Source organism: Centruroides sculpturatus, unplaced genomic scaffold (genome assembly GCF_000671375.1).
Source record: "Centruroides sculpturatus isolate CEXI.00-Female unplaced genomic scaffold, Cexi_2.0 scaffold1288, whole genome shotgun sequence".
In the NCBI taxonomy this organism is placed as follows: Eukaryota; Metazoa; Arthropoda; class Arachnida; order Scorpiones; family Buthidae; genus Centruroides; species Centruroides sculpturatus.
Window position 1 is genome coordinate 66,860 of NW_019385439.1, and position 26,441 is coordinate 93,300.

Genomic DNA, 26,441 nt, shown 5'->3' on the forward strand with positions numbered 1-26,441 from the left:
TAGGGCCCCGTAGTGATTCCTTAACCCTATAAATTAATGTTACACTTACTAACAAAAAAATAAAATCTTAAACTAGCGGATAGGAACCACACCTTGGAAAAATTTCAGGAGTGGGTCCTGGGATTGGATTGATTGTATACGGCAATGCAACACGTGGGCGATCTACCTCCGAGGAAGACTTTCTACGAGAAACTGGCCCCTATTTAGGTGTTACAAATGTGAAGAAAACCCTGTGGGATTCTGTGGTCTTATTCACTTGTAGTATTGTTAAGGGGCAAAGGCCCCTTAAAATCGGATCGGAGGAGGATTTCTGACGTAACAATACGCTCGTGTTTTAAATTTTAATGTTTGACCTTATTACTCTTGACCGTAACGTGGTAGCAATTTCATAAAAATCGATCGGGAAGAGGAAATTCATAGGGCATTTGTTCTTGAAGGAAAATTAAAAGAACAATTGGTAAATCCATTAATAGAAACATCGAAAGGTTACACACGTGCCACAGATTAAACGGTAAAACAATACAATTTAACACAAAATATGATTGAAATCCCAAACACGCGTAGACACCAGGTATAATACAGAAAAGAAGAAAACAGAAGGCGACTGTATTCACCAAGGCTCCATCTGTCGAGAGCGTAACGAAGTACAACAGGTGAAGACACCCGTTGGCATGTTGTATTTCGCCATTTAGGTAGGTAGAGAAGGACGTCATCCGAAGATCCTACCAATGAAATTGGACGAGAATCATCTGAAATGTTTTCGATTTATCTTTGGAGGTGAGTATTGTTAAAATTCCTCACCGGAAATACGGCGTTTACCAGGGTATCGTTCTCGATTAGACACAAACCGGTGTGAAGGACCAAGGAGCACTAGAAGTAGAAGACTACGTTGATTCTAAAAAGACCACAACTTAAGCCAGTACTCTACAAAGAAACTTTGCGTGGTTATTCCTGGGTTTTCCTCACGTTTTTAACACCTAAACGGGGGCCATTTTCTCGTAGAAGGTCCTCCCCCTCGGCAGATCGCCAAGTGTTTCCGAAGACTTTATTTTTGAGTGGTCTCCATAGAGCCATACAATATTAAAGAAATGAAGAAGGTTAAAAGGTTCGGATTCCATTCTTATTTTCTAAGTAATAAAGCTTATTGCGGTTAAATAAGATGTAACTTAAGAATGTTTACTTATAACAATATACCTGATACCGGGGTGAAGTCTCCATCCCCCTCGTTTTTACTTGAATTACTCTTATTAATTTTTAATAAACAGAAAAAATAAGAAACGTATCGAATTGTATAAACGTGGTAGAAGAATAGAATGTATTTTCTCTGCAAACAATAACAACTGAACACGACGAAAGCCCTCAATCCCTCATGGGCAAGTGGACCAAACATTAAACATTTACTTATTAGGGTAGGATGGATCAATTCTGCTAATACGTGGAATTTCTCTGGTTTTCTTTACGCGTGTAACACCTAAATGGGGTCTCTATTGAATGAAATAATATCGACGAATACATCCGTTATAGAGGAACTGTGGGAAAACAAACCCCCTACTTTTTCTGTTTCATTTCCATTGACGTAAGCCGCGTGACATCGACCGTGACACAGCCACTAACCCCCCTAATAAACGGCAATTCTGATAAGTAAAATAAACTTAGCGGTTTACCGGAACTAATCTCCCCTTCACTGGAAAATTATTTGAATGGTTATAGATGGCCCTATTGTATAGAAGTGGTTTCACACCATTTGTTGGTCATACCCTTTGCTGCCCACATGGATTACAACTAGCCATAATCTCGCTAGCTTTATTTCTGGGTGCCACGAGGAAGCCGAGGAATGGTATAAGTTGCAACATACTAAACATTTTTATTGTGAGTATCGTGGAGTTAATAAAGTAATTTAATACGTAAACGATCTACCGAGTGGCCTTTCTGTGGAAAACTGCTCTTGTTTTAACGTGAAAAAGACCCAGAAAACTCCACGTGGACCAACCAACTACCAGCCTTCGGGGAGTCGTATTAAAAATTGTATTAGGACAATGGAAAACGTAAAAGCTTTATGTATTTTTGGCGAAATACATGTAGGCCCCTATAACATTTAACTGGCCCTTTCTCTCTACCAAATAATGATGCATGTAAAAACCTGATGCTCTAAGGCTTTACGAGTCCATAGGATGAATGGCCGAGTCCAGAAATCGATTAACCAATCGATTTCTGGACGAAAGTTCGATTCCACGATCGATACGTTTCCAATTTCTGCACTCGTTCTTGGTTTTAAAGATTTGGTAAAGCAAAGATGCGTGCGACATTAATGACTGATAAGGCTAATTGCCCTGCCTTTAATGGCTTTAAATGGCACACTTTTAAACAGAAAAGATGCATTTACCGTGTTGAAATTATCGCAAATGGTATAAATATACCCAAATTTCGTACAGATTTTTATCTTCCCTCAAAAATTCATTTTCGATCTTTATTATTGACTTTCGCTGTATTTTAAATAGAAGTAGGATAAAGTGCCACGGGTCTAACAATGACGAGCCCTAGCTTCATTGGCTCCGGGCGAATTTAAATTAGGGGTGCCACGTACTGTACAGTGATGACTTCAGACATTTCTCTTCGGGGTAACTATTTTCTTGTAATCGATGTTTGGGGCCCCTATTGGAGGTGGACCCTGTCGATTGCCCTTTTTTTGCTCGTCCAGTGAGGTCCAGCTGGTGTGTTAACGATGTAGATGTACGACAATGAAGTGTAGAAGCGTGGACATTCACAGAAGGGGTGCAAACTGGGCGCTTGACCATCCTGTGGATAAATTGATGCAATTTATTTGTCTCCAAGCTTTGCCACCTCCTGGAAAATTTTCTGCGGGTGCCCATGCGTGGAAATGTATAATGTGACGAAAAGTAGTCCAAGGACGATGAGAGAATCCTAAAAAGTAATACAATTTGTTTCGGTTTTACAGTTTATTATCGTTATAAAAGGTATTTACGATCGATCTTTATATATATATAATGTATTTTTCAAATACGTGGGATTAGTTAAAGGTCGAAGTTTCTAAATATGTTACGTGTCGTACTATTTGTTTAAGAATACACAAACGTTTTCGGCCTGATTTTTAGGCCATCTTCGGGTGGAGGACTTTCTATAGAATCTGGTCAAAACCGAGAAACTGCACGTGACCGGGAGCGAACCCACGACCTCTACCAATGTTCGATAATTTATCCACTCGACTTTTCATTCAGTTTGAAGCTTAATAACTCCTGTGTATTTTCTTAAATTTTTTTGAAATTTTGCAGGGAGATTTGCGTATTAGATGGAAATGTTCCTAGAAATTTTCAGGAAAATCGGACCATTAGTTCGGAGGATACGGCTCCCATCCTCTTAATAACCCTCCAACCGACTCGACGATTTAAAGCCATTATTAAATCCAAATTGTGGCCCAGTAATAAAAGCGTTAACTGTTTTAATTTCCGGTGCGATAATACCACATTTAGAGTATAGGATGGAGCGAGGGAAGGAAGAGTTGTTCTTCCCTCAGACTCGATGTATTATACAAAAAAAAAAAGTCTTCTATTTCTTAAATTTCGTATAAATTACCAGGATATTGCATGCTTTGTAACCTGTGTTTAATTAAACACAAGTAAAATTATCTTTATTACGTGTAGTATTTCGATAGTATTTAATTTAATATAGGGTATAAGGCCCCAATTAACTATATACTAACTTCCGATACAAGCTGTATTCGATTCAAAAAGTTCCCTCCTCGAAAGGTGTTAGATAAGATGGCCGGCACGACTCTATTCTTAAAGGAAAAGTATGATTTACAGGGGCAAGCCACTACTAATTTGAGGTGGAAAGCATATATTTTAAGGTGTTTAGAAGGGATAAATAATTTATTCTCCACGAATGGGTGCCGTGCTTTATCGATATTCTCTTCTGTAGTCACATCTTTACTATGGAGGGGGATGGATATTGCTCTGTCTGGTTTAGATTTGTATACTATAGCTATTAATGTCTAATGGCAGTTACAATTAAAATGTCAATGTAATTATTAGCATTTTAACTATAACGATAGAAGCTATTAAATGGCTAATTAATTAAATATACTGTATACATATTATAAACATTAGATTATATAGTGTAGGCTTATAAATCCGGCATTTATGATACGTATATATTATATTTAATTAACTAATTGTTTGTAATTATTTTACTTATATTAGTATTATAGTTAATTAAATAGCATACACACACACATTTATTTATTTTAAATAAAATATAAAGGTAATCTGTATATATTTATTTACTTTTCTACATAATTTCAATTCAAAACTCTTCCCTCGAAAGGAGTTAAGAGCTGACCCGCACGACTCTGGTGTTAAAGGAAAAGTATGATTTACAGGGGCAAGCCATTACTAATTTGAGGTGGAGAGCGTATATTTTAACTGATTTTTTCCCCTTTCTTTATGGATTTTAGATATAAATGTGGCTCCAAAACTTATGGTTTTTAGTAATGATGATTTATCATCTTCAACGAGAGATTCTAAAAGAATTATTAGGTTATTTGCGAAAGACTGTAGAGAGAAAGGGAAAAAAAAAGGTTTTGTTAGGGCTGATAATAAAATCTTTACATGTGACTTTTATAATAAAACAATGGCAAGAAAATAAGCACAAAGTGACTTAAAAATCTAGAGTATCGTCTACTAGAGACTGTAATAAGACCACTTCTTTTTGGCAATTTATGGGGTGATTTATGCTTAGTTTGTATATATATACATGCCGTTTTTGATACGTTAAATACAGTCATTATATGGAAGTAACCGGCAGCGAAATATCTTACCGATAAATTGGTAAGATATTTCGCAAGCCAAGTAAATTGGTTCGTTGGTCCGGTAAATTGTATTGTGATGAGTTAATTAACACTTAGACGATCTGCTTAGGGGGAATGCCTTCCGGGAGATGTTTTTATGGATAATTGGCTCCTATTCGGGCGTTACAACGTGGAGAAAACCTGGAAAACTTCACGTGGCCAGCCCCCTCCTGTCCAGGAGCGAACCCACGACCCCAGTATTCAGGGAAAAGAACCGTTTGGCTGCTGGTGGGGCCCTTCTTTTGTGTTAATATCTTGTACTAATAAATAAATAACTAACGTAATCCATATGTCCTAAAGTATTTCTCGGGATGGGGTAAAGATTAATAAACGAAATTTGGCACAGTGACTTGTATATAAGGGGTATTGATACTACTAAATTTTAAGGAGATAGAGGAGGTCACGTGTCTTATATGTTTCATCGTTATTGGCATTTACAATATTTTTAAAAACTCATCTTTACCCTCAGAATGAAATGCCTTTTAGTCTTTTACGAGACACGTCAGACGAAAAATATAAAATTTTTAAACTGTTTCTCCATGTGTAAGAAAATTGTTATTTTCTCAGCTGTTGACGAAAGATGTTACTGGAAATACACACGACCCCCATTATCTTCCCACCCCCTCGACCTTTAACCGCCAAAATTTTACAGAATCAATCCTTCTAATACACAAACCTCCCTGCAAAATTTCAGAAATTTTAGACAAAAGGCACGGGAGTTATTAAGCTTGCTTTAAATTGGGTGAGGAAAATCATGTCCACTCCACACACTACATAGAAAAAGAAACATGAATTTTTTACATTTTTTTTTTGGTGTTTCAAGGTTCCCTGAGTCCAAAAAGTGTAAAAATCTTAGAGGGGGGTTGTTATTTTTCCCATAATTTCTCTCTGTTATATATAACAGCCAGGAAAGTAATACAGTAAAACCTGTGTAAACCAGACTCGTCGTACCAAATAATTTTTCCGGTTTAGCAGGTTTCCGTCTTATTAAGGTTCCATTTCGGTTTCGTAAAGATTCTACGTGAAATCCTTTCTTTTTGTGAAGATTCCACTTTGAAATCCTTTCTTTTTGTGAAGATTCCACTTGAAACCCTTTCTTCTTGGGAAGATTCCACTTGAAATCCTTTCTTTTTGTGAAGATTCTATATAAAATCTTTTCCTTTTGTGAAGATTCTATACGAAATCCTTTCTTTTTGTGAAGATTCCACTTGAAATCCTTTCTTTTTGTGAAGATTCTATATGAAATCTTTTCCTTTTGTGAAGATTCTACGTGAAATCCTTTCCGTTATGTGATTATTCCCATTCGATTTACGTAATTTTTGCATCATAATGGAAAACTATGGATAGAATTTATTTTAGATATGAAATTGTCGTTGTTCGGCCGAGATAAGCGAGTTGGCGAGATAAGCGAGTCGATTTTCTTTCTCGTTTTACGCTCAGAAGCGAGATCGCTGGTCTACCGGAAAGACCTTCGATCCGTCCCATTAGCGCCTCCATGATTATCCGACCGATCAGAAAATGCGGTCGACCCCGCTCCCCGCTTCTATTATCATCCTTACAAACTCTCCCTCCGCATGACCCTCCTCTCTAATGGCAATTCGTTACGTTAAAGCTTTACTCGCTTCTATCGACTTCTCGTACCGTACTTAAAATCGTGGTTAACGACACCTATATGGACCTATATGCGAAAACAAAAGACGTATAAGTTAAAGAACAAAGGCCAGTCTGCAGTCCCAATCGAATTAGATTAAATTAATTTAGTAAATAAGGACACCTTATGTACCAGTCGACCCCCCTATAACACTGTTGATTATTCCGTTTTATATGAATTCCATGTTGTAAGAGTCACTTAGATTTTACATATACGCGTGCCGGGCTGTGTACGGCTCACGTATTTGTAAAATCTAAGTGACTCTTACAACATGGAATTCATATAAAACGGAATAATCAACAGTGTTATAGGGGGGGTCGACTATAAAATTTCGTACAACGATGTCACATATTTACTACCATTAATCAAAATGGATCTGATAAAGCAATGTAACACAAGGGGTGTCACCCCGAAACGACACTCTACTGGTTCCTATTTATGTGTTCGACAACACGTGGGGAAAAATCCCGAAAAATTCCACGTGGTCAGGGGCGAATCCACGACTAAGTTCGACCCCCTTTATCTCCCAACCCACTCGACCTTTAACCAGCAAAATTTAATAGAATCAATCCCTGTAATAAACAAACCACCCTGCAAAATGTTTTTTTACAATTATATTTGGCAGCCATTACGTATTTCGCCTTATTCCCAGGGATACGCGTACCCCTAGTTGGGAAACTCTCCGGGATGTTACCCGGCTTTATCGACCGACAGAAAGAAGTAAATGCCATCTAGTGATATAAACGGAAACTAAGGAGACTGCATTGTCAGATAATAGAATTAAATAACAGTAATAAGGTCTAATATAGAACCTACAGATCTAATATTCTGCTAGTTCCTTTTCTTATTTAACAGATTATTTATCAAACTTTTATATACTCTCCTATAACAGAGGAAAAGATCCCTCAAGTTTTTTTTACAGTCTTGGATTCAAGGGTGCACGGAGTGTCGAGAAATGCAAAGAGGTTGGGGATCTTTTTTTTTTATGTTAATGTATGTGGGAGCACGATTTTTCACCCACTTTAAAGCTTAATAACTTCTTTGGTTTTTGTCGAAAATTTCTGAAATTTTGTATGGAGGATTCTGTATTAAAAGGAAATATTCCTAGAAATTTTCAGGAAAATCGGACCGTTGGTTCGAGAGACACGGCCCTATTCCCTTAATAATAACTTCCGAACCAATCTGAAGATTTATAAAAGTAATGATAGGGACGAAAACAAAAAAACAATGGCAGGAAAGTCTAGCTACGTATTGCTTTAATAAAAAGCTCAAATGGCTTCTTATATTATCTAATTTCATCTACAATAACGACAATAATTCAGAAAATTTGTTATTTTTTTCTAAACACCGATATAATCCATAAGATAACATCTCTTGAAGCCATAACATCCAATCTATTACCAATTTATTGGAAACATTTTAAACACTTAGTTTTTGGCTCACTACCTTATCAGATATGATTTTCCATCCTACAAGGAAAATGTTTTCTTTTCCAAACCATAAAATCCTCCAGATGGCTTATATTAAAGGTTACCAACCCATCTCTTTGGATGGTCAATCTATTCATCTGGGAGGTGACTACAATCAATCAATCAATCAATCGTTTTTATTAGGTGCTCGAGGCACATACTCAGCACCGCAAGAGCACAGCTGAGAAAAATTATATACATTTACAATAGTACATATTAACAGTGTATACAAAACTGTCAGTTAAATACAAAATATTACAGAGAGAATAATCAATACATTAATAACATTAATACAGAATAACAATGAAATATTATTAAAGAATAGCAATGTATACAGAGTTATCATATGTAGAAAATATTGCAGACAGAGTATTTAGAACTTAATAACTAACATAAGAAAAATAAACTTAATAACTAAAATTAAAGCTAAGAGAAAGTTCAATGGAATAATATAGAGGAAAAGTGTGCAGAGAAAACACCGGGAGTAACTCCATATTCTCTTGAAATAAGACCGTTATGGAGGTACCACAAAACTCCTTGGAGTAAACTTGTCCATAAGGGCCTCCAAGACACCTTGAGTACTTGTAGAACAAGTTTTGCAGAACAAGTCTTGCAGGACAGAACCGCCAGGAATAACTCCATATTCTCTTGAAATTAGTCTGTCAGGGAGGAACCACAAATACTCCTCAGAGTAAACTTGTCCATAAGGATCTCCAAGACACCTAGAGTACAGGAGTACTTACCGAACACAAAATGCACTTGCAGAACAAGAATTAGACGAGGTCAAAAGTATTTCATGTGTAGATTGATTCATGGTAACTTATGTAGTAATTGATTAAAGCAAGAACAAAAATAATCAGGAGTCAGTTTATCAAAATTTTCATTGATTCCATCAGATTTATCAGGTTGGATGGTGTGAAGTTCAGAAGAAACGGTAGTAAGCTATTCTCTGGTAGCAGTTGGTGCAATAATAGCATGCTGTTTGACTAGTCTGTAAAATGATTTGAAGATCTCTTTATTCATTAACAGCTCTTCATGCTTACATGGCCAGTTTAAGTTGTAACTTTTAACAGTAAATTCTAAGGCCAAGCGTTCAGCTTCCAATGAGATACATTCGAAAAGATAATGATCGACACCATCAGGCTGATTACAGATGGAACAGAAAGAAGTTTGTTTACCAGTGAACCTTTGTAAGTACAGTAGAACCCCTCTAATCCGTCACCTTTGGGACTGGGGGTATGGTCGGAACGCAGAAAAGGTCGGATTATCAGAAAAAAGTAAAATAAACAATCTTCCCTTTGTCTATTCTTTGTAGTGCTGCTAATTTTTCATTTAATGAAAGAGTAACGTGTTTACGTTTCACTCCCGACATGTTAAAAACACACACAAAACTGTACACATACATACAATATAAAACATATACTGTAACGAATACAGAATAACACCACGGTCGGTGAGTCACTGACGAGTTGGGACAAGTTTCTCGATTCCGACCACGGTCGGATTAACCGGAGTGACGGACTATAGCCGAGGGCGGACTAGAGGGGTTCTACTGTAGATAGAAAACTTACGATGACCGGTAAGAAATTGAGTAATATGTGGGCTGAGAAAGGTCCATTTACGCTTCTTGAAGTAATCTGTAATGCAGGGTATAAATTTGTAGGTTACGACATTGTGTTTTTGGTCCCAAGTATGCTGCCAACGATATATGAAGTCGTCATATAGTAATTTTTTAGTCGTTCTATGACTGATCTTGTTATATATAATATTGGACTGTGTATTAGTCGCAGCTTCTTTTGCAAGTTGATCAGCTCTTTCGTTACCAGCTATCCCATGGTGACCACGTACCCAAGTAATACTGTACATGTTATTGGAATTGAAAATGAGAGTACGTATGTCTGTTGCAATAGGGTGCAATTTTCTGCTATGAATGAGTTTTACAGCAGAAAAAGAGTCACTTACAACATGAATAATTTTATGGTTACAACAATGGGAGGTGGATACAGTCGACCCCTCTATAACACTGTTGATTTTTCCGTTTTATATGAATTCCATGTTGTACGAGTCACTTAGACTTTACAAATACGTGTGCCGGGCTGTAAACAGTTCACGTATTTGTAAAATCTAAGTGACTCGTACGACATGGAATTCATATAAAACGGAATAATCAACAGTGTTATAGAGGGGTCGACTATAAATAAGAATGGAACGATCTCGCTTAGATGGATAGTTTTTTCAAAAATTTAGAGTTCACTTTGTATTGATTTTATTAGTATATGGCAAATAAAGTGACCCCTATTTAGAAGTTACAAAGACGAAGAAAACACGGGAAACTCCACGTGGTCAGCCAGTTGTTCAGACTCAAACCCACCACCACTACTAGTGTTTAGAGTTTTTATCCACTTTTTCACTGCTAGACATTGCATTTAATAATAAAATACGTTGAAAGATTTTACAGCAATTTATTAATTAGATAGATGATCTTCATAAAGAGAAAACCAGTTGAATATATTCTTAATTATTGCCAGAATTTATCATAATTTTCAAAACATATTAAAGAGATTACATTAATAATCTCTATTTGTTTAGTTAAATCCATACCCATTAAATTCCTTTACAAATTGCCATTTGTCATCTGTAGCAACTGAATCCCATTACATTTAATGAATGACTAATATGTCTTATACATTGTTTAATTATGTGCCATCTCGGCAATTATCTGCCATGCCGATAGTCCATTATATTTCAAAGAACAAAAATCCTTCTTCCTTTCCAAGATATACAATAAATGAAAGACGATAAAAAGTAATTTCGAACATGTCAGCTCCGACCCCGAAGACAATACTCGGATTACTCCGGTATCGGAATAATCACCGTCCGGTCTTACATAAAGAAAAATTAAATTAATTTATCGTTTTAATTTTATTTTTTAAATTTAAATAATTTTATCGTATAAAATATTAAATTTTTTTTAATTTTTTTTTTTTACGAAACCAGCCGATAGTCGGGAAGAAAATTTACACAAACATTCCGTCGTTTTCGTCCGACAGGTGGCGTAGACGGAATGTAAACAGAAAGAGGAAGGTGGACGACGACATGCCGCATTTTATGTCCGTCGGCGAGTGATGTCCACCGTTCGGTGCTACGTACGAAACTTCTGAAAGGGTAAGTACCAAATTCGATTTATCATCTCGGATCAAAAGAGAAGCGGTAGAAGACCGATCGGTAAAGACAATTGTAGGACTTCGGTAGTGTTTAAAGGGGATCGATGAAGAGAGAGCGATCGACCTACGTTCTTAGAAAGAGCGGTCGAGGTCGAAGACCGTCGGATCTAGCTTATAAACGAGTCGAGCCATCTTTTTTTTTTTTATTATTATCATTTCAGTCGCCGCCGTCGACCGGACCTGTTATCGTCGAAGATGGCCACCTTGACGGAAAACGTCGTCCTGGCTCGTACCAGAGCTCAAGATCTGAAGAGCGTCAGGAAACTTAATTGTTGGTGTGTATTTTTTTTTCCCCTTTTGTAATTCGTTTTCTTTTAAAATCTACCACCGAAGTCGATCGCATCGATTTTTTTTTTTTTTATATAAATTTAAAGTGACGAACGTGTCTTGTCACTTTCTCCCGCGAGAAATGTTCGATTTCACCCGCGTACCAGCTCGTGACATTTAGCAGAAGAACGATTTTAGCCATCCGAAAATGGCCTTTTTTAATATTTAAAACAGTAAATTTCACCGAATGAAAAGTTAATACGGGTGAAAAGTAACGTAGGTGAGTGTTGTAACGGGTTACGTTTAAAAATCCGTACGTCCTAATTGGTAAAACCCGTATAAATTACAACGTCTCGGTTCTTTTTTTTTAACCCGTATACGGGTAAATCAGAAGAGCGTGTTTAAAAATCTATAAAACTCTTTAACTGTCAGCAAGAATTGATTACTTTCGAGGATTTTTCCTACTGCATTATGTCTAAAAAAGAAACGTTACTGCAGCTTTCCAACGTTGGTAATGCCAAAAAAAACTTTCTTGACCATTTAATTTTATTTTTTGGTTGCAGTTTTTCGTTTCCCGGATGGTCCCCGAGGGTTTAAATTTGAAATTTATATATTTAAAAAAATTTTAAAATTCATTTAGATGACATGTGTGATTTCGGTATGTCCACCGGACGAAAGTGGGACGTAACGGGTGGGGTTACCTTCCTTTTTTGCTATGCTGCCGACCTTGTTAATACTGGTACATTTCTTTTCTGGACGTTAATGCGTTTGCCAAAACTTTAATTAATGCAGAATTGTTCCATTTGCGTAAGGATTTAGGGTAACCTTTTAACGTGTTATTTAATTATTCAGATCTTTATCTAACGTAATTATTTCCAATGTGATGTTTTGTTGTTGTGGGATGTATTTAAAATGGTAATTTTAATTGTTTAAATGAAATTTAGGCAAGTGTCTGTTTTTTTATCCACACGGTAAAATATGTATTTAAAATAGAATTCTTATTTCTAGCTTTTAATTTACATAATACTCGAAATAAACTGTAAAATGTTACTGAAACAATCGGACAAATTTATAGACCTTTTCCAAACAATTATACGAACTGGTTCTGCAGAACGATGAGATACTGTGAAGAAATATGTATTTTTATCTCACAGAATCTCTAACGACAATATACTACTGAAATATATAATTTTTTAGGTTATGGGACTAGAAAATTATAGCTTAACTGTGGTGGGAATGGATTGTGGATAGGATTTTGGTTAAATTAGATTGAGGTTTAGGATTTTCTGTGTTAAATTAGATTGAGAACCACTGTGGTGGAAACCTTGATACTATATTGTATTCCGAGTATCTTGAGAGCTACGATGCTCCAGAAATAGAAACATTATTGGATTTGTATTGGCATACAAATAGAATGTAGGGACAATTCAAAACAGAATGAAATAAAATTATGAAGTTAACAACAGCAGTGATATTAAGGTTAGTATCCCCCCCATTTTCGTATCAGATCATGCAGAATTCTTAGTAATGTTATTCATAAATTATAATTCTCTAATATTAATGAATGTAATGGCAGTAAGATGAACATCTAGCAAAATTAAAATTATATCATATACACGTCCTACATTTTATTTATTTTTTTTATAATATGATGATATTTCTGACAGGAGTTCATTAGAATGTTTAGAAAGTAAATTAATATAGTTTTACATTGTGGTATATTGATACGTGTAAGCTGTAAATATGAAAAATATTTTCTTTGTTTTTATGCATATTTATTAGATCTAATAAAGAATAAAAATAGATGAAAATGGTGTGAATGAAAAGAAATCTGTCTTAAGGAATATGATTTTAGTGAATCAATTGATTTGTTAATGTTATAAAAGTCATATATGTGGCTACCTCCCTTGAGACAAAATCCGACATGCGCCTTATGATTCACATTGGAATTTCCGGACACATTAAAATTTAAATTATAAAAATTAGAACGTATGTAATTTATCGTTTTAATTTTATTTTTTAAATTTAAATAATTTTATCGTATAAAATATTAAATTTTTTTTAATTTTTTTTTTTTACGAAACCAGCCGATAGTCGGGAAGAAAATTTACACAAACATTCCGTCGTTTTCGTCCGACAGGTGGCGTAGACGGAATGTAAACAGAAAGAGGAAGGNCGTCTCTCTAAATACAACTTATATATATTATTAATGTTTGTGTGTACTTATGCAACCCGTAATACATCTTGTATCTTTACTGTTCTTTCTGAAACAGGATGTGGTTTTTAAATTAAAAAAAGGATTCCCACCTTTGGTCTGATATCTTGTAAGTGAAAGATAGATAGAGTCCATCATTAGTTTGTGTTATTATATGGCATGCATTTATATTCTAGATATTTTTAACAATTGTTAGTCCAATTTAGACAAATTTTAAAACTGAAAGATGAATAAATAATAACAATAAACCAAAATTCTTATCTTGTAATAGTTTCCTTAATATTTTTGTAGATTTACTAATATTATCTATGATTAAACTTTCTATTAAAAGTTGGAATTTTTGTTAAATTATACAAACACTTTTCATGAATTTCAATCACTCACTTAATATTTCAAACAAATATTTTCGGCTTGATTTAAAGACCTGCTTCGGGTTAGAAATCGTCCAAATACAAAGGAGTTATTTTAAGTGAGTGCTGAAAGGCGTGTTTGTATAATTATCTGTAATTATAATAACCGTTAAATTTATTATTGTAGTTATTATTAAACACATTATATCATAAAAGTCATGAATATGTGAATTGCAAATTATTTGTTTTTCTTATCTACCCCATGTGACTCACTCTTGATCTTTTCAAACAAAGCAAATTCTTAGAGAAAATTGGAGGATTTATTGATTTGCTCATCCTTGCAGCAGTCTCTTATGTAAATATATGACGTCATGTGTCAAAGTTGAAATATATATCTGTAATATTGTAAAGAAAAACTAAAGTTTACATGAGTATATACATAGTATCCATTTAAAGATTTAATTTATAAGTATTTAGTAACTATTTTTTGCAATATATGAAAAATATAAGAATGGTAAAATTTAATTTTAAATTATCGGCGATTTAAACAGCAGAAATCGCAAATTTGAGATTATTGCTGAGACTTTATTTGATTCAGGGATACTTTGAAGTGTAGTCATTTAAATTGATAAGAATGTCAAATTTTTAATGCTTTTAACAGACGGTCTTCTAATTTCATAGAATTTGCTATTGCATACACATTTCGTACTTTCGATTTTTATCAATCCATATAGCAAAATGAGTACACTTTCATGTAATCGTTCGTGAGAAGGGGAGAATTATTAATCACTAGTCTCTCCCCACCTCTCTGACATTAACCATGTTCCTTTTCGGCATCACGGATTCAGTCTTGCAGGAACATCTTGAGTTAGCACTAGTGTTTATAAGTTGTGTCTTGTCAGTTTATGTTAGGACATGTGCTATCAATTTACATACTTTTCTGTTTTAGTGAAAAAATTCGTCCCTTTTAATTCATAAACATGAGTGAAAAACAAGAAAGAAAAAAAAGCAGCAGTGTTGACACAGACAAAAATAAATCAAAGTCTCATAACCTCCATATAATCGAGAGCTTGTATCTTATGTACTAAGGGCAATAGAAAAAGACACAGCATGTTACAGAACTCCATCAAGAAAAGAAAAAGAAGAGTACAGTTCAATTATCTATTGGCAAATTTATAAAGAAACACTAGATAATAATCAATAAAAAATAAATATTTTGAAAACACTTTATGTTTTTTTTACATTGCTCTACTTTCATACAAATTTCAGTAATCAATTAGGTACGAAAGTATAGGACCGCTAGAAGTATTGTTTTATTGGAATTCATTTACAATAAGATAAAATGGCTCAAACAATTCTACTTCTTCAAGTAATATATTACAAAATATATTTTATACTTTTAAAAACATTCAGATTCTAAATTTGTCAAAGCAATGCATTTCAAAATAGTCTCAAGGCAAACTGGATTTATTGCAATTAGGTAAGGAAACATACCTTTTAATTTCCAGTATGTGAACACTCTTTCTAAGGTGTGGAAATATATTTTTGAAGCACGAACATACACTTATATTAGTTACTTTTATGTATTTATTTATTATGCATTATGTATTTAAAAACTTCATGCAGTGTGATTGTCAAGTCCCTTTGTAGTGGACCGTTCCCGTGTGGCTCAGCCGAGTGGTGACGTCATAACTTTAACTGTTTTGACGTGCAGTCTGCCTGTCAAGTCATTGCTTCATTCCGGGAAGCTCCCCCTATTTCCCTGCCAATTTACAGAGACTTCACGATTGCCCTGTATAACTGTATCATACACATATGTATATCTTGATTTAATTTATCTTATTAGAAATTTAAAAATGTTCTAACAAGTTACATTTGTAGTTTTTCTTATAAATCGATTTTAAGAAAACAGTGATTCAAAAAAGACTTTATAACCTTGAATGCTTGTAGAATTTTAATCAGAAGACATAAAGAATCAGTTGAGGAGTTAATTTATAACAAAAAACCAAAGTTTTACCTTGGTCATTTTGGTTTGCTGTGAATGCCATTGGTGATATAGCAGACATCCCACCGGAATTCAATTTCTTACAGAACTTAAAGCAGTGTATCTATTATCACTTTGATAACTGCAATGATGATTCAAGATTTGACTTGCAGATCGGGTAGAATAAACATTAGATCAGGGGTGGCCAAGAGTTTTTGCCCATGGGCCGAACCAGAGGCTGCCCTAGGAAGATTTTCAGGTGGTGCGAGATCTCATTGTGGTGTCACCCCGTAGAGATTAAATTGTACATAGAGATTACACATACATTTTTCACATTATCATGCATTATTGACATTCTACACTGTGCTTAAGACATTTATAATGGAGTGTTGGCTCTGAACGCACAGTGAGTTGTTGACCTTTCCTTCATCAGAATTTTTCGTCGATCTGTTCGGTCTTAAGTAGCTAATATTGAAAGATTAATCATGGGCCATTCATTAGACGGGCCAGATCCGGCCCGCGGGCCGTATGTTAGCCACCCCTGCATTAGATGTTTAATGAAATGCCAAAACAGATATCCAGGATTTTCTCAATAAACGTTTGCTATGTCAGTGGATTTGTGACAGCATGACCATCCAATTTCCCAAATTTGAACCTCAATTTTTTTTCTTTTGGATGTATATTGAAGGAGTATGGATTTGTAAGATTAGCATAATTAAAACTAAAGATGATATTCTTTTCGATGTAGAAATGCAGATAATAAAAGAAACTTTAGGAGTAGAAATCAAGTAAGAAGAAATGAAATGTTTATAGATTAAGTATTTTTTGATGCTATATTTTCATATCAAAATAAAGCCAATGCATAAGACTGACAAACTGGATGTCTACAATATAATATTCAACAACGTTTAATCCAGTAAATCAGTAAATTGATGAAATAACAATCATTTTTGCTTTCATTTATTGACCATCTTTTGCTCTAACAACAAAAATAAACAGTTACAATGTAGAATGTTATGTGCCTAAATTGATTCAATTTTAAATTTAAATGATTTAATTGTTTAATATTAAATTGTATGTTAATTTTGTTAATAGGTGTGTGTATATATTATCACACAGTTACGATTATATAAGCATATTATTTGATAAGATAGACTGAAATATTCATTAAATAGTTCATTAGTTTGAAAAAAAAATTATTATAAATTTTTTAAGTAAGACTTTTAGACTAATTTAAATTGTATGCTGAATTTTAAATTCAAACGTATGTTAAATTAATTTATTCGCACGACATTCTACAGCGTAATTGTTTATTGTTTTGTTTGAACTCGAGGACGGCTTATAAATGCTGCCAAAATCGCTCATTCCTTCTCTAATTTATAAATTTGCTGGATAAAAGATTGTTAACCATTGTAAAATAAGCAAATCTTATATAAACTACAGTCGACCCCCTATAATGCTGTTGATAATTCCATTTTATATGAATTCCATGTTGTAGGAGTCACTTAGATTTTACAAATACGTGAGCCGTTCACAGCCCGGCACACGTATTTGTAAAATCTAAGTGACTCCTACAACATGGAATTCATATAAAACGGAATTATCAACAGTGTTATAGGGGGGTCGACTGTATTTTAAATTTTGACAATTGCTTATGAGCTCAGTCCATTAATTTATTCAAATTCTGTATGCTTTTAATAAGTCAAAAACATTTTTAGTATATTAAACTCATTGCTGGATATCAATAAGATATATTTAAATACGAATGTTGAAGTTACTTCTAAACTTACGTATGATTTACATATATACGAGTATATTGTCAATTGTTATTTTATTTTTCGTATATTATTTATATGTTTAAGTATTTCTTTTTAAATAACATTTTTCACTTTTTTTATAATAGGGGAAGTGAATTAATGAATATTAGTATAATTAGAAAAATGCCAAATGTGGAAGTACTTTCACTGAGGTAATATTTTGTCAATATTATTGTTATTATATGTAATTACAATTCTGGAATGAAATGGTATTAGAATAAATAACTAAATCTTTTTATATTTATTAACAGTTAGTGATTAAATTGTGAAGTTTACATTTTTTATTTTATGAAATAAAATAGTGTATTTCTTAAAGAAACAATTTTTTTTAAAACATAATATATACAGGATGTATCAGTAAGCAGTTACAAACTTTCAGGACAGATAGAGTACACCTAGACGATGGGAAATCACATAGCAATGCATGGTCGGAAACGCTTTCCTAGCACGGTAGTGACGACACAAAACGCAAGAAAGGAAGGACACGAAAAGGGTGAGAAAACATGTTTATTATTCTTAGTTCAACAAAAATGCTGGGTCATCTTTGGCTGCATCACAGCTCGGGATCGTAATTTTGAACACCTTTGATTTTTGCTGTACTAAGATCAATACACATGTTTTCTCACCCTTTTCGTGTCCTTCCTTTCTTGCATTTTGTGTCGTCACTACCGTGCTAGGAAAGCGTTTCCGACCATGCATAGCTATGTGATTTCCCATCGTCTAGGTGTACTCTATCTCTCCTAAAAGTTTGTAACCGCTGTACTGATACACCCTGTATATTTTACTAAGCTAGTTTAGGACTGCATTTACAATGATGTTGCTAATGACAGGTTTATGACAGTTTAATGATTTATCATAGATGTGATTTGCAAAATCATTATAGAGCATTGCATTGCTAATGATAAAGTAACCTGCATATGATATTGAGAATAGTGAAATATTATCACACTTCCATTTGCTAAAAAGAAAATAAAAAAATTTACTCTGTGGGTTTAGCAGTTGTTGTGATGTATCACTCAACAAGTACTGTACAGTGATACAAAATAGTAAAGCTATGAAATTTTTTTTAATCAGTTCGTAATGTGAAGAATTAAAGTAGCTTTAAATAATGTATTCTGTAAGACTTTATACAAAATTTAACATTTTAAGAATAAGAAATTATCAAATATATTTAGAATATATCACAGTAACATGCAATAACATATTGTAGAAATAGTTATAAACATTTAAATGTCTATTTTAATTAAATGTCAGATTCAAAATATATGTTGTTTTAACACAATGTCTGCCTTATAATTCTGATTACATTTATTATAAACATATATAAAATCTTCATAGAAATTTATTGGTACAATTGATGTTTATTATCAATATGAAAAGTAACACACTTTGATTTGATTTTACGTGGAACATTTTATATGAAGAGGTCTGGTCTGTTCAAGAAGGATATAAGTCTATGGATCCATTTTGAGATATTTGAGATACATCCAATGAATTTGACAGTAGATTTTCCCTAATGGCTCACAGAGTTCACATAGGAGTTCTGTAACTTCTGTCCCACAAAATCTATCCAGTGGGTCAAATGTGGACATAGTTATGACATATATCCTTATGCTACACACAAGAGTTTTGGTCAATCTTTTGACTCATTATTATGAACTTTTACTCAAGTTATTGTTATACAAAATACATTTCTTGGTTATTGTGATTTTCTAAAGAACTAAGAAGTCTATGAAAGCCACAAGTTTTGGATAAAACATTCCTTTGATTGAACACAACTATGACTTTCACATTAAACTGATTGACATTGAGTTATCTAATGACCTGCAACAGTCAATATAATTATTACAGTATTGTGGAGAAACGTGCTTAAACAGTTAAATGACAGGTTTTGCTGCGTTAAGAAAAAATGCACACAATAATTTGGAATTGAATTATGCATATATTTTGGCTAAAACTGTGATATATTCATATTCACTTGATGTATACAATGCTACCATCTTGAAAAGTGATCTTTTCCTGTTACCATATTGATCAATCAGAGAAGATTCAAAGAAAATTCTTAAATATGAAGTGTTTTCACTCTATAAAGAGAAAATAATTGCAAAAAAAAATAATAGTAATATACCAAACAAATAAATAGGCTTCCTTAGTTCCTTTATTTTTGTTTTTTTTTGGTAAGGGTAATTAGATAGAAAATATTTCTAGGAAGTCTTTTACTTGCTAAATTGCAATTTGACGAACAACAGGGTTTACTATGGGTATACTGAAGAAATAACAAGTCCTAGTATTGGAATTTTCTGCATTTTTGCCACCACACTCTTTTCACTAACATCACTTTGATTTTCAGATTTAATCATGAAATTTCATCATCTAATTCAATTATCATCATATGCAATTCTTCAATGTTTTTATCATTGTCAATTCAGTATGCAATATTCTCCATCTTCAAACAGAAAATGAAAAAAGTTTAAAAAATATCCAAATATCGTAATAGGTTTAATAGATATTCTCTCAGATAAAATTTAAGGTAATGTTGAGAAAAACAGTTTTATCTAACAAAGAAGTGGCAAAGCAATACTAGATATATCTGTGAGATCAGCCACAAACACAGTAAGGGTTACGCTCTCAACGGAAATAATTTCAAATGCAAGATAAGATCATTTAGGATAAAATAACTTGCTGCCATTTAAACAGAAAGGAAACAGATGAAAGAATAGACGTATGATGGATGAATTGCTCATAGACAAGATAATCTTCGGTAATTGCAAGCAAAGAACAAATTTACATAGAGCCTGAATAGAAGACAGGAATGCCTTTGATTCTCATCCACACAACTGAATACTTCACTATTTAGAAGCAATTGAATTGGTCAAAAATGCAATGAAAATCAGAAAAACACAATCGACAGCAAATGATGAAGTAGGCTAGCTAACGTGCGGAGGAATATCCATTGATATATTCCTCTATATAACAACAGGATTAGTTTCCTTGAAATATTCTTCTGCTTATTTATACTTAATCTTTAGTAATGATATTGCAATGGACTTTGGACTAGATAAATGTGTATTTCTGTTGGTAAAGAGATAAAAGACTAGTGAAAGTGTGTAAGTGCCAGTGAAATAGAGCTTACCATCTGAAGAAAGTTACAAATACTTTGATACCTTAGAGGTAAAAAAAACATCAAACACAGTAAATACTGTAGTGAGATCAGCAAAAATATATTAGACCAGTAATGATAGCTTTAAAATCAAAGAAGTAAATACAGTGTCACACAATAATATACATTTGATTTTTCTGTCTCACTGTGCGCCGTGTGATTTCATCAATGAATCATACATCCAAACAGTGAGTCGATCCTTAGTTGATTCAAAGGTTTCAGAACATTCAAATGAATCATTTTACACAATACTGCTAAACACTGGTATTAATCCAGTTGGATACAATCCTACAATAATAATAATATATTACCATTTTTATTGAAATGATACAAAATGGGCAATTTAATCAGTTCTATTTCACATATACAGTACTACAATAAATTTCTAATGGAAATGAAAATGAGGAAGAAAATGGAATGTTTGAAATAATAAACCTTTTTAAACTGCATGTTGGCTGCATATATTATGTTTTGAACAGTAGATTTGAAGGTATTGGCAGTGACGCCTCACCTCTGACTACTAAAGTGCTGGGCTTTCCATGATAACAACGCAGGATGAGTTGCCAGACTTCTACCAACATTAGTACCACTTATTAAAGAAGTGCTTGGCCAAGGAAGTTGGTTTGCTTTAACGTATAGGTTACATTAAAATTTCGGTTTTATCATGCATTCGTCATTAAGACTTAGTGGATGCAAATGAAGGGTATGTTTCTCTACCACGAGGAAAAGATACTGTCTTGCAAAATGTCTTGTTTTGCCTCAGAATGCGTGCTAAATTTCGCTCAATTCGTTGGTTACCTCCCGCCTCGACATCTCCGAATTATTTGCTTTGTGTGATAACAATGTAAATTCTTTATGGAATGGGTTAGATATGGAAACTGTTATTGATGGCAGAATTTTTCTTAAGAGGGACTCGGAACGATTTCAAAATGGCTACATTTTATTGTGTCCTATCACTGTCTGTAAACACTAGTAATCCTCAACCGGTGTTCCATGGCACACTGCTGTTCCGAGCCAAAATTCTAGAGCATTTACTAATGAAAAACCAACTATGAATGTCCTCACTATATAGAATTTTTTTTTTTTTTTGGTTTATGTTTTTAATACAATTATTACATGGTTTAATAACTAAACTAATTGGCATATTTTGATTACAAGAAGGAATATTTTACATAAAATAAGTTGTATAACCTTTATAATAGAGTTGAAAGTTGGCATTTTGTAGGTGGTATGTCATTTTGTAGACAATGAGTTGTCTGTAAAGGTAATTAGAAATTAAAGTTGATCGACTGCTAAACCTGTTATAGAAGTTGCTATAATTGAAGGGTCTGAAAAAAATTGATGCATTTCTGCCTGCGATTAAGGATAAATAGAAACGAGTGAAGGTTACGCATCACGGTTTCGTAATTCTAGCATAAAAACTAAAAACATAACAAAATCTTTATAGATTTATGAGAAACGAGGATGTTGGATCCTTCCCCATTTACAAGGGGGAAGGATCCAACATCCAAATCATCCCTACAGCAAAAAAAATTAAGTGCAAATCATAGATAATGTTTGAATTACTATTTGGACTGGTAAATTAAAAACAATTTTCAAATTTATTTCAGTGTAAATTGCATTAATACATTGGCCGACTTTGCACACTGCAAGAATCTCCAGGAACTGTACATTCGGAAAAATAATATTACGAACCTGAACGAAGTATGTTACTTGCAAGAGTTGCCCAATCTTCGAAGCTTATGGTTAGCCGATAATCCATGTACCAATTGCGAAAAATACCGTATATCGGTGCTTCACACGTTGCCCTTTCTTAAAAAATTAGATAACGTCGGTAAGACAAAAATAATGTAGTAAATTATTAATTATATATATATATATTTTTTCTTTAGATTTTAATTTAATTTTCTTTGGATTAGCGGTTCAAACGGAAGAAGTCGAATACGCAAAGTTATACGGAGTACCCTTGAAACATCCTTTAGAAATAAACAAGGAATCAGTATCTTCCGAAAAGGAGGAGAATTTTTCCAGACAGGCGGAAGAAAAGAAATATATAGAAGTGGATATCGAAGACAATAAAATAAATAAAGACATCAATAACGAGATCGATAAGAAGGAATACAGGAGGTACGCATTCGATTTTTTCAATATAAATATAGGGTGTCAGGCTTAGAGGTGTATTTTATCTTGATATTTCTGAGGAATACCATACCATACCTGGCAAATTAGGTACACGTTTACGAAGGATCGAGTTATTTGGACCTGCTGCAACTTACGCTATTCCTCGACTTCCTCTTGGCACCCAATAAGATGTGGCTTCTCTTTTGCGATTTAATAAAACAGTTTCTGAACGAAGTTTCCCAGAAGATAGATTGGTTCTTACCCCGCTGGTGGGATTGATCGGAGACACAGAATTTGCCACTGTTGGTGCACACATTGAAGTGTGTTTAGATGTTAAAAATCTGCCCAGGTTTTTCATTAAATTACAATCAATTTTCTCTCTCTCTTATTAAACCTCTAAGCCAACACCATGTATTCTAGTAAATTAGCCATATAATGTAATAACACTCTTTGCTCCACGTACAGTATATCCGAATCTCACAGAAACGGAGATGTAAACGTGAATTCCAATATGAAAAATAGTATTTCGACGTCTTCCTTAATAATAGAAAATTACGATCATCAAAACGTCAACATCGTCAGCGACCATAATATAAATAATTTTCCGGAATCTCCCCAACACGTTTTTCAGGCCAAGGTTAAGACGTTAGTCGATCATTCTGGCAAACCATCCCCTACGAATAACGATGCCTGCGATAACAAGGAGCAGCAATACAGTCCAGCTTCGCCCAGACGTTCTCAGATGTCTCACAGCGATTCCGAACCCGACGGGATTATTTCCGTCAGTGACAGTTACAGGTCTCACGATTCGGAAAGTTCCGAGTATATTAAAAGATGCAGAAGTCCTAATTTTCAAGTAGCAGACGTTAGGCGAATGGGAGGAAATTCTCTTCAGAAGAGCGATAAAATATGGAACGCTCGATACTTATCGAAAGGAGGAAGAAACAGGGTAAGAAATTTCTCCTTTTATTACCAGGCTCATCAGTGGCTCGAGTGGATAAAAACCACCGAGCGCTGATTACTTACTGTTTGTGGTTTCGTGCCCGAATAACGGTCTGGCTCCGGGTTTTCTTCACTGTTTAAACATCTAAGGACAAGTTTATTGTAGAAAGATTTCCCGAGGAATTTTTCGGTGGTTGGTCCATCCTGAATTTATCCGTCCTCTTAATGCTCACAAGGCAGAGATTCCAAGGAGGATAATGATGCGAGCGGCGAGACTAACTCTGTACCCGGTTTAACGCGCAAACCACAATTGATTTAATTGTTTTATTGTAAACCACAGCCTTAATCTTTTAGTTTTTCAACGAATATAACTTAGTATACCTCTTGGTTTTTCAGAATTCGAACATCCTGTCGGCTGTCCTGTGCCTTATCAAAGAACTGGACTACGCGGGTCTAGAAGTGGTGGATACGGCCATTCACTGCAGATTGGAAGAAATGGACGAGTGACTGGGAACTTCCGCTCCTCTCCCTCCCTCCTCAGTTCCGGAAGAGAGACGACTACCGACCTCCCGATCGTCCCGTTCCGTCCGACCCTTGGTCTTTCGACGCTACGCGTGCCTTAACCGCTCCGAGCGCCACTACTTAAGGGACGCCATTCGCACCCTCTAATTTATTAACAGTTGCATATTTAATGAATTTCTGTGGGCCGCACCAATCTTTCCTTTTTTTTTTGTCGCGAATAAATTACGAAAATAAACCTTCTTTTAGATAATTTTCTTTTGTCTTTGTATATACATATGGACATTTCGGGAAAAGGGATCGTATTGAGTTTTACCAAATGAATTGAGCTGAGCTACGGCTCAATATTTTGACAGTCAGCTCGGCTCAGTTCTCCTGGAGTTCGGAATTTCATCTAGGATCTGAAAGGAACGTAATCCGCTACTGAATAAGGGGGCCTCAAAACTAGGTTGCACTCGGTGCTTGGTCTGCTCTGGCATGTACTGTATTTATTCAATGTGCGAGTAGCATCCTACCGATCATTCGGATCTGTCAGCAAATAGGAGTGAATGATCGTGCACTGAGGTAAGATAATTGCAATGTGACATCAGTGAGAGAGAAAGGGGAGGACAACTAGTGGTTCGGATAATCGGTGTTCTACTATAACTGGAAATTACCTTTACTATAGAAAAATAACACCGGAATAATGGCGTTGGCGGCTTTCTAAGACCCGATAGAAGTGATCTCATTGAAGAACATTTAAATGTCTATACGGGACAGAGGGTCATCCATCCCCCAAATATATTTGTACAGATAAACTGCCCCGCTCCCAACGTATTTGTATGTTATACCATACTATAAAAACTAAAAGTATATAAAACAGCTGTACATAACAAATAAGCTTACACTTTATTTCGTACATCCAATGAAAATCCATTGAGATCAAATAAAACTAACCATTAGTAAAACTGCGTGTAGCTCCATCAGTTATAATATTTTACTTAAAATACTTATTATAAAATGACAAAAAGCTTACTAAAGTAAAAATTATAGACGACATATTTAACAAGTTCACACGTAACCTGTAGCACACGTGTTTCAAAGGTGCCTGCATGAGTTTACAGCACTTAAATCTTTATTTTGATAAGAGACTTTTTCCAAACTCATCTTGAATCACGTCTAACCATACATATAGTAAAACCTGTGTACAACGGAATCGCACGGTATCCAATATCTTTTCCGTTTTGAACAGGTTTTACTGTATATACTTTGTATGCAAGTTTTTATAAAGAGGATCCACGCAGGATTATGGTATAGCCTTTCGGACGAAGCTAAATTTAATGAGAATGGCTATGGGAACCCACACAATTGTAAAATTTGGGCCATGTGTACGGTACTGTACATACAAAAGTACATAAGTAGTGCATAAATGTGTGGTCGTGGATCCTAAGAAAATCGCCTCATTGAACCATTTTACATAAGTGGCAATTTAACCAGGCCACGTACTGTTAAATTTTTGTTGGTACAAACAATCAACTTTGCAGAAAAACCGATAAATGTAGGTCAAGGTTAATAATTCGGTTTTAATTCACAAAATATTGCTGTACAAACGAGAATTTCGGTAGATAAATCCGGTACAAATGATCGGACGTAATGTTTTAATTAATATACAGTAAAACCTGTCCAAAACGGAAGAAAAAAGTCTTCAGAACGGAGCGATTTTCTACAGTCGTTTGATTGATTTAACAATAGAAGTCTATGGATTACCCCTTAACTCATTATTCATTAATAAATCTACTTAACCTGTTACGGATATTTGTGGATTTCGTCGTAAAAACCGGAAGGAAGACGCGTCGATCCGAGGGTGATATCCGGTTCC

General features: G+C 34.4%; 1 protein-coding gene across 1 annotated transcript; it reads left to right on the forward strand.

The window, feature by feature from the left end:
* The first annotated feature begins 10,999 nt into the window (after positions 1-10,999).
* On the forward strand, positions 11,000-24,823 carry LOC111639011 (uncharacterized protein F09G8.5-like). The gene is made up of 7 exons (XM_023384789.1): positions 11,000-11,149; positions 11,370-11,483; positions 17,928-17,993; positions 22,612-22,835; positions 22,921-23,128; positions 23,588-24,071; positions 24,461-24,823. The coding sequence occupies exons 2-7, from the start codon at positions 11,404-11,406 to the stop codon at positions 24,569-24,571; spliced, it is 1,173 nt and encodes a 390-aa protein (XP_023240557.1). The 5' UTR covers positions 11,000-11,149; positions 11,370-11,403; the 3' UTR covers positions 24,572-24,823.
* The last annotated feature ends 1,618 nt before the right edge of the window (positions 24,824-26,441 follow it).